General features: G+C 40.3%; 1 protein-coding gene across 1 annotated transcript in view; it reads left to right on the forward strand.

Moving 5' to 3' along the window:
• Positions 1-7336, forward strand: part of LOC103593814 (lethal(3)malignant brain tumor-like protein 4) — a 79515-nt gene extending 72179 nt beyond the window's left edge. Inside the window, exons 11-12 of the mRNA XM_008576893.1 lie at positions 744-854; positions 7067-7336. Of these exons, the coding sequence (XP_008575115.1) occupies positions 744-854; positions 7067-7336 (381 nt within the window). The remainder of the gene's footprint in view (positions 1-743; positions 855-7066) is intronic.
• The last annotated feature ends 2953 nt before the right edge of the window (positions 7337-10289 follow it).

Consider the following 10289-nt stretch of genomic DNA (forward strand, 5'->3'; position numbering starts at 1 on the left):
TGTCTTTTGACTTTGATTTTTGATAGTGAAATTTCCTTAGTTTCAATGATTTGGTAAGTCCCAGTGTCTACTTTCCTATTTCATTTTTTAAAAAATTATTGCCTATGTATCTATCATTATAGACTCTTGATTCCTAGCATTTTAAGACTTGAAAGAAAACAACACAGTTCAACCCTCTAATGTTATAGATGAAGTGAAAAAGCACAGATTATGACTTTAAATTACATCATGGTATGATTTTAAAACAGTTCATCAGTTGAAATTATGCAGCTTTTACTAAGCATATTTTAAAGTTTAGATTTGAAAGGATCATGTTTACCCTCTCTAATTATTTGTTAAGTAGTTTTGTCTTCTAGACCTTATACTTCTAAACTGGGCAGTGAGAATAGTCAATAATTTCTTAATTTATAAGGTTAATTTGAGAAAAAAAGAAAAAATCTAAACTAATATATAAACTGTAATAAGATCTTTTTTGAACCTGTGATCATTAACTAATTTAGGATTTAATCAGTCTTTGTCTTTTAACCTATCTTTAAAATGATGAAAAAGTGCTTTCTGTTCACACAGGTTTTTGTGAAACTGGATAAAATAATATGCATAAAGTCCTTTGTGCTTTTAAAATTAAATTCCAATTATATTAAAGATCTGCATGTTAAAACTAAAGTAATAATATTTTAGAAAAAAATAGTAGAATATCTGAATTATTGAGTATTGCATAATTTGTTGCATTTATAATGTTACAGAGGTTGCCTCATGGTTTTCTGCCAAATATGAAACTTGAAGTTGTGGATAAACGAAATCCCAGGTTAATTCGTGTTGCTACGATTATAGATGTTGATGACCAAAGAGTAAAGGTACAGGTTTTAAATAATTATGCTAGCACACTGGTATTTTATCTGATGTTTCTTCTGTTTCTCCTACCCTCCCATTCCCTTTACCTTCCTCAATTTTTGTTCACCTGCTCCATAGTTTTCTGGGAGGAGGAGGGAACATTCTGGATCTGACCTTGAAGACTGACCTTAGCCAAGTTGGGACTAGAAATAATAGGATCCTTAAGACAGGGTGGCAGCATAACACACAAGAGGCTGGCATCAGAGGCTCCAATTTCTTGGAGCAGTAGAAGAATAAAACTACTGGCTTAATTTCTAGTTATGTTTTTGGGCAGAGAGATTTCCAGCTGATGCATATGTGAAGTGGGAAATCTGCAGATTAGATGCGACTGACTTCGAGAGGGATCCTAATGCATTTCTGTTTGGATTTGCTGTTTAGACTTTCACTGTCAGTTCATTTCATTTCTTTTTTTTTTTTTAGCCTTTTTTTTGTTGGCATTATCAGATTCTTCTTGAAATTTTTGTTATTAAACATCCTACCAAGAACAATTAAATCTTTGTTTTCTACTTTATCAAGTAAAAACATTAAAAATATCAAATAAAAAAATTAAAAACAAATAAAGAATTAAAAAAACCAAAAAGCTAATACAGAAGGTTCTATTTTGAATTAAAGATTTGATTAATAGTTAGATTTCTATACTGTTCTTTTTCATAACATGTTTTTAAAAAAATACACGCATCTTCAAAATGAAATTTTCCTGAAATGAAAGCTGCTTTTTTTTTTTTTAAATACAGACAGCTGAAAGCATCTGTGGAATTCATTAAATCTTTTACAACATATAACAGTTTAAAAATTATTTTCTACCCAAGCACAGTTTAATAATAATAAAAGGATTGAAGTCAATGAATTTTAATAGGCACTGTTTGTATTTAACTTTATTATATTAAGCTATTTATCTATAGTTTAATATAATGAAAAGGAATCATATCTGCTATATCCCTAATTTGAAAACAGTATCTAACTAATTTTATAGAGAATAATAAGTACATACATCTTACTGAAATTGAGAGAGGAGTGTCTGGCCTGGCCGTAGATTTTCAAGAGCACGTATCGTCGATGTCCTTCATTCTTCTGACAAATAAACACTATAACTGTGTTAAACTCTATTTAGCCGTAATATATTATAGGTATCTTCTTTCATAATACCTTGTTATTAATGTCATGTTTTAAACTTAATTTTAAGCATATTGCTTAAGTTCCTATTTATTTGTGGCTGTTTATTTTTACTCTGACAGCATTTACTATGAAAATTACTTGGATATCATAATGGCTTTGTAAATCCAGTCATATACTGTCATTAAATTTTATTTTAAAATTATTGCAGTTCTAGGAAAAGCTCAATCTTACTAGCACATCAAATCTTACTTAGAATTTTAATTGACAGACACTTCTTTGTTATTCAGAAAATACCTACCATAGTAGCTAATTGATCATTTGTTGCCACCTTATTGTGTGAACGTTATTGGATTAGCCTATTGCCTTAAAGTATCGTTTGAAAAACTTCGGCTCCTAAAATGAACTTATTGTATTTCTTATTTACCATCTCAACATTGATCTTTTTAAATCTCCAAGCATTTAGCTGATCCTTCCAAAGAAATATTTCACGTATCTTCTCGTTATTCTTTTTTCATGGTAATTGGTTTGTCCTTTATTGGAGGAAAAGTATCTGGTACCTCTGAAAGGATTAGCGCTGTAATAGTTACCTCTGTGGTCGTGGGCATAATGGAAATCCCTTTAGTATTTTAGGGCTAAATTAAGATGCAAGTCGTGCTCTCTCCCCTGTGAAATGGTGCTTCATAAAATGTGAAATGAATTTTTTCTACATACCAGTCAGTCTGTCAGAATATATCAGTCTTGCAACCGACGTAGCGTCTTGTGCTCATGGGGTGCTTGAGGTCTCACGCACAGCCTCCGACCTCTTGCAGCTTATCTCGGGGGGTCCTGCCGTGGACCCTTCTCCACTCTGCACCCTCCTTCAGTTCTTCCCACAGTTGAGTAGATACTTGTCTTGCCCCAGGAGGTAGGAGGGAGGAGGTTGTCTGTGGGCCAGAAATTTTCTGAATATAGAGAAGAGATAGAAGTAATGGCTTAAAATTCCATTCATCATTGTTCCTAAGGAAAAAAAAAGACATTGAATGAGAGCATCTGGCTTTTTCTCTGAATTCTGGTTTAAGGAGATTGAAGGTAGAGGATGGTCTTTGCCAGTTGAGAAAGCATTGAAGCTTTTCTAATCTTTACCCAGCATATTCCTCTGTTCCTCTATAAATGTGTCAATCATATTGTTCTGTAACTTTCTCTTTTAAAGTCGATAGCCTATTTTTGTCACTGGAATATAATAGATGCTTAATATATGTGTGAATGAATGAAGGAGAGAGTGGAGGAGTGAATGACACTGAATGTGCGTGTACTTTCGCATTCTGACTGTTACTAGAATATGTAAAAACTGATCGCGTTGGTCAAAAAGCACTCTTTCCTCATTCTTAATTCCTTTCCTCGTTTCTCTTTCATTGGAAACCTAATTCAACATCATGTATCAGAAAGTGCCGTAGGATAAAACTGATCTCAGTTTGAATTCCAGCTCTGACTGTTACTTAGCGAAGTTACTCAACTTATTTGAACTTTTCTTATCTGGGAAGTGATGGGGTTGATAATACCTACCTCATAGGCTTGTTGCAAAAATTCAGTGAGGTCATGTATGTAAAATTCCTAAAACTGTGCCTGGCTCTTTTTTATACATACTCCAGTGGTAGTTGCTGCTATCATTAGTTGGTGCACATTCCCTGTGCTTCTCCCCCTGGGTGTATTTATTTTCTGTGTTAATGAAAGGGCCTCATGGAAGAAATTGTCATCAGTGGTTGGGCAAGGAACAAGCCCACCCTCCTTGGTGAAGAAATCAGGGAGTTTGATTGGAATTCCCCTGCGGAATGTTAACAGGAGCTTATGTGATGGTGCCACATGGCTGTGCTTGACTGTCAGGGGAGAGTCAGCCTGGTCTGACAACAAGAACTCCATCAATAAAGGCAATAACGATGACGATGGCACTTAGTCTTTGTCAGACACTGTTTGAAGGGCTTAATGTATTAATGCGTCTGTGTGTCCTCACTGCAGCCATGTGAGATAAGGTACTGTTATTATATCCATTTTATAGATGAGGAAACCAAAGGTCAGAGAGGTTAAATATTGGTCCAGTGTTACTAGCTAGTATATAGCGGAACAGGGTTTTAACAACGGTTTTCAGACACCGACTTTCAACTCTAGATTTTATAATCTTCCTACCCCCTTCTACTCATATTCTAATTTTTATCTTAAATAACCCACTTCATAGTGGGAGAACAGATGTGCAAGACCTGTGGGGGAGTTGAGACCACCCGTGACCCCACTCCACTTTGCCATTTGTGCCTGAGCCTGCATTGCCTGTCCTGCCTGGAAGTACATGGTGGCACTGGCATTCCCAGGCAGAGCTCAGAATACCCACAAAAGACTGAGGTGATTCTTCTCTGCCCCTCTCCAGATACACCTGTACGTGCTTTATTAGTCCTACTTTTGTAACAGCTTTTTTACATATCATCAAATTCAATGGTTTTGAGTATATTCACCAAGTTGTGCAATGATCACCAATCAGTTAGAACGCCCCCCAAAAGAAACCTTGTACCCATTAGCAGTCACTACTCATTCTGTCCCCCCAGCCCCCAGCCTTGGCAATCACTAATCTACTTTCTGCGTCTGTGGACTTGCCTGTTCTGGACATTTCATATAAACAGTCCTATAACACATGATTGTCTGTGCCTGGCTTCTTTCATCTGGCCTGGTATTTTCAGGTTCACCCTTGTCACAGCATGTGTCAGCTCCTTTCTGTTTCTCAGTGTATTAGTCAGGATTCTCTAGAGAGACAGAATCAATAGGATACATTATAATTATATGAGAGGGATTTATTAGGGAAATTAGCCCACGTGACTGTGAAGAAAAGTTCCACGATAGGCTGCCGATAAACTGGATGCCCAGTAGCATGGCTCAGTCCAAATCCAGAGGCCTCAAAACCAGGGAAGCTGATGGTGTCCTTGGTGTAAGTCCTGGAACCCAAAAGCTGAAGAGTCTCGAGCTCTGATGTCCACAGACAGGAGAGAAGAGTGTATCCCAGCTCCAGCAGATAGAGAGAGAGAGCTCCACCTTTTCCCTCTGTCTTTTGTTCTCTCTGAACCCCCAGCAGATCGGATGGTTCCCACCCACACTGAGGGTGAGTCTTTCCCACCCAATCCAATCAGACTCTCTGCTGGAAACACCCTCACGGACACACCTAAAAAGATAGCTTTACCAGGCTTCTCAGCATTCCTTCATCTAACCAAGTGGACACCTAGAATTAACCTTCACAAGTCCACCCCTTGTCAACTTGGTGTCCATACTATCTCCTTAAATCACACTTAATTTTCAAATGGTACAATAACAGAATAGTTTCGCCTAACATGATACACTATCCGGTGTACAACTGGAAATGCATTAATCCCTTTCCAAGAAGAAAAAGGTAAAGTCCTTAAATGATATATTTACCCTTCTCCCAATATCCCATGACTTAAAATTTCAAATACTATGAAGTAAGGTTAACAACATTTAAATGCTGGTGTAAAGTCAGTAAGTCTCATGGTACATGATAGAGAACAAGAGGAACAAAAAGAAAGATAATTACTTAATATGTGTACAGTATATACACATAGAGACATATTCTTAACACAGCAGGGAGACCAATTACAACCCTCGTTTCTGTAACCGGTCACATGGTCAGAGCTGGTATTTATAACTTCCTTCTTCTCCTGCCCATTCTGTGTTCCCTTTGCCTTCAGCGTGCACCTCAGCGGGTCGTGGTTCTTTACCAGGTGGAGTGACTTAAACCTTCATCCCTGAAGAGTCTGGGCCGTTCGTAGTCTTGTCTGGATTTGGTTGTTGTAATTTTCCATTGACCTTAGTCACAGGGCGTGGTAGTACTAAGAGACATCCTAAGGGATCTCCTGTGTTCCAGATAAAATCTTCCTCACCTCCATTGTGAAGCAGTAGTCCAGCTTCCCCTTGGTGGTCTGGGTCAGTCACCCCAGCCAACACGGTCACTCCTTTCTTAGCCTGTTGATTCAGAGGCATGAGGCGCCCACAGTGTCCAGGTGGCAGCCTCAACTTCTAGTTCAATGGGATCAGTTTTGTGTCTCCTGATGGAAGCATTCCTCCCTCTGGACCTAAGACCTCTAGACCAGTAGAGCATAAAGTTTTGCTAATGGGTCCCTGGGGGTAATGGTTAGTGGTGCCACTTCCGTTTCCACCCCTTGATTCCTGGACCTGTGAATCCTGGCTATGGGAGAGACTGTACCATATATTGGGCGCTGATTTAGAGCTTATACAGCTTGCTGGAGGACTTTGCCCCAGCCCTGCAGGGTATTCACACCAAACTGGTGCTGTAACTGTGACTTCAAAAGGCCATCCCACCGTTCTATCAGACCGGCTGCTTCAGGACGATGGGGAACACAGTAAGACCAGTGAATTCCATGAGCATGAGCCCACTGCTGTACTTCTTTAGCTGTGAAGTGAGTTCCTTGGTCAGAAGCACTGCTGTGTGGAATGCCATGACGGTGAGTAAGGCATTCTGTGAGTCCACGGATGGTAGTTTTGACAAAAGCATTTTGTGCTGGGAAGGCAAATCCATATCCAGAGTAAGTGTCTATTCCAGTAAGGACAAAACGCTGCCCCTTCCATGATGGAAGCGGTCCAGTGTAATCAACCTGCTACCAGGTGGCTGGCTGATCACCCTGGGGAATGGTGCCATATCGTGGGCTCAGTGTTGGTCTCTGATGCTGGCAGATTTGGCACTCAGCAGTCGCTGTAGCCAGATCGGCCTTGGTGAGTGGAAGTCCATGTTGCTGAGCCCATGCGTAATCTCCATCCCTGCCACCATGGCCACTTTGCTCATGAGCCCACTGAGCAATGACGGGGGTGGCTGGAGAAAGGCTGACTAGTACCCACAGAACGGGTCATCCTGTCCACCTGATTATTAAAGTCCTCCTCTGCTGAGGTCGCCTTTTGATGGGCATTCACATGGGAAACAAATATCTTCACATCCTTTGCCCACTCTGAGAGGACCATTCTCATACCTCTTCCCCAAATTTCTTTCTCACCAATTTTCTGATCATGTTCTAAGTCCTTGACCATCCGCCCAAACCACTGGCTACGGCCCATGAATCAGTCTATAATCGGACATCTGCTCACTTCTCCTTCCAGGCAAAGTGCACAACCAAGTGCACTGCCCGAAGTTCTGCCCACTGAGAAGATTTGCCCATCACCACCGTCCTTCAGGGATGTCCCAGAAAAGGGGCGCAGTGCCGCGGCTGTCCACTTTCGGGTGGTGCCTGCATATCGTGCAGAACCAGCTGTAAACCAGGCTCTAGCCTTGTCTTCCTCTGTCAGCTGATCACAGGGAACTCCCCATGAGGCCACAGGTGCAGGCTGGGGGAGAGAAGGCAGTGTAGCAGGAGTAGGAACCATGGGCATTTGGGCCACTTCTTCATGTAACTGACTTGTGCCTTCAGGACCTGCCTGGGCCCGATCATGTATATACCGTTTCCATTTGATGATCGAGTGCTGCTGTGCACGCCCAACCTTATGACTTGCTGGGTCAGATAACACCCAGTTCATGATGGGCAGCTCAGGTTGCATGGTAACTTGGTGGCCCACAGTCAAGCATTCAGTTTCTACTAAGGCCCAATAGCAGGCCAAGAGCTGTTTCTCAAAAGCGGAGTAGTTATCTGCGGATGATGGCAGGGCCTTGCTCCAAAATCCTAAGGGTCTCTGCTGTGATTCGCTTATAGGGGCCTGCCAAAGGCTCTGTACTGCATCCCTATCTGCCACTGACACTTCAAGGACCATTGGGTCTGCTGGATCATATGTCCCAAGGGGCAGAGCAGCTTGCACAGCAGCCTGGACCTGTTGTAGAGCCTTCTCCTGCTCTGTGCCCCCCTCAAAACTAGCAGCCTTTCTTGTCACTTGGTAGATGGGCTGGAGTAACACACCTAAGTGAGGAATGTGTTGCCTCCAAAATCCAAATAGGCCCACTAGGTGCTGTGCCTCTTTCTTGGTTGTAGGAGGGGCCAGATGCAATAACTTATCCTTCACCTTAGAAGGGATATCTCGACATGCCCCACACCATTGGACCCCTAGAAATTTAATTGAGGTAGAAGGCCCCTGAATTTTAGTTGGATTTATTTCCCATCCTCCGACATGCAAATGTCTTACCAATAAGTCCAGAGCAGTTGCTACTTCACACTCACTAGGTCCAATCAGCATAATGTCATCAATATAATGGACCAGCATAATGTCTTGTGGAAGGAAAAGGTGATCAAGATCCCTGTGAACTATATTGTGACATAGGGCTGGAGAGTTGATATACACCTGAAGTAATACAGTAAAGGTGTATTGCTGGCCTTGCCAGCTGAAAGCAAACTGCTTCTGGTGGGCCTTATGGACAGGGATGGAGAAAAAGGCACTCGCCAAATCAATAGTGCATACCAGGACCTGGAGATGTGTTCATTTGTTCAAGCAATGAAACCACAACTGGTACAGCAGCTGCAATTGGAGTCACCACTTGGTTAAGCTTACGATATTCCAGCATGTGGCCCCACCACATTTTGTTTATCCACTTAGTAGCGATGGACATTGTGTGCCACTTTACGTTTGACTATTTTGAAAAATGCTGCTATGAACATTCATGTAGGAGGGCTCTTCAGAGAGTTCATGGAAAGATTCGTATTATCTTTTAATTCCATTTTTCGTGAACTTTTGGAAATACTCTCATATGTTTTTGTATGGACAAATGTTTTCATTTCTCTTGGGTATGTACCTAGGAGTGGAATTGCTGGGTCATATGGTAACTCTGTTTAACATTTTGAGGAACCACCAAAAATGTTTTCCAAAGTCACTGTATAATTTTACTTTCTTGGAGCAGTGTATGAGGGTCCCCATTTCTGTATATCTTCACCAACACTTGTTACTGACTGTTTTTTTGTTTTGTTTTGTTTTTGTTTTATTAGCTATTCTAGTGGACCTAATATACTTTAGATCCAAAGAATCTGAATTATTATTGTTTATATGTGCCTTCTAATAATATCCTGGCCAAGAGAAGTGGGGGGAAGTAATGTTGCTCAGGGTTGCAGCAGTGGAAGTAATAGCAGTGGTGGATGTGACGGGGTATCAGAGTAGTCATGGTGTACAGAAGGAAGACTCTGGTATGAATGTGTACTTTGTTCCAGGCACTCAGCTAAGTATGTCATATATCACGTCTTTTTCTTCACAACTCTTTTCGAGAGGTGTTATTTCTACTGTGCAGTTGGCATGGAGAACTTAAGTAATTTGACCAAGCTTTCAAGGAGTTAGATGTTTCTAACTCCAAAGCCCATGTTTTATACATTTTAGAAACTGCACTGTAGCTGTTATAAGCCATTGGAGTTGGAGACCATAAATTGTTCACTGTGGGGGAATGGGACAGTGGGCAGCCTGACTCACGATACTCTCTCTCTTTCATAAATTCACTTGTACTAGTCAAGCTAGGTTGTCAGATTTTCACACTGAAAATATTAATTTTTAGTCATGTGGTTCATTGGTAGGTAGGTGAGTTGTGAAGTTTTTCTTGCCGTGGCAGGGTTTTAAGATGCTCTTTTCTCTCTGTGTTGATTACTAGGTTTATTAATTACCATGGTTGCTCTCAAATAAATATTTATGATGTATTCAGTGTATCTTGTTCAATTTAAAGCTAGCTATTATGTTTAATAATTATTCTTTTGTTTGGTTACACAGTATGCTCTGTTATATCTGAAAGCCCATTATTGCCACCTTATCTTAAATTACAATAGATGGATGGATGCTTTTAGGAAGTTTAGCCTTTATTTGGCGGGAAAAAAGTATTCTACAAATAAATGTAAAGAGAGGCTGTAAAACAGAGTAATTTTTGATAAATATTTACCCTGTGGGAACTGCAGCTAAGCTGTAGAATGAATAATAAATGAATTCCAAATAGATGCTTTAGGAAGTTCTACTGAATCTTTAATAAACTGAGTCTCTTCAGCAAGTCTTTTCTTATTTAATGCATTAAGTGGATGTCTTTGTGGCATTTCTAAATGAAGTAAGAGCATTGTGACCAAGAAAAATTGTCATGGTAAGTTGTCTACTTACATGACTAGAAACTTTTGGATTTTAGGTCAGACCAATAAGTTCAAAAGCTTTTGTTTGAAAAATCTGCAGGTGGATTACTGCAAAGCCAAAGTCCAAATACAAGTCAGCAAATGTTCACTTTAATTAAGCGTTGCCTGTGCTTCGAAAAAGTAGCTTGACCCTATGAGTCCTAGCTTAATTATCTGTCAAAAAGGGAGCAA

The sequence above is a fragment of the Galeopterus variegatus genome, unplaced genomic scaffold (assembly GCF_000696425.1).
Source record: "Galeopterus variegatus unplaced genomic scaffold, G_variegatus-3.0.2 Scaffold1422, whole genome shotgun sequence".
Classification (NCBI taxonomy): domain Eukaryota; kingdom Metazoa; phylum Chordata; class Mammalia; order Dermoptera; family Cynocephalidae; genus Galeopterus; species Galeopterus variegatus.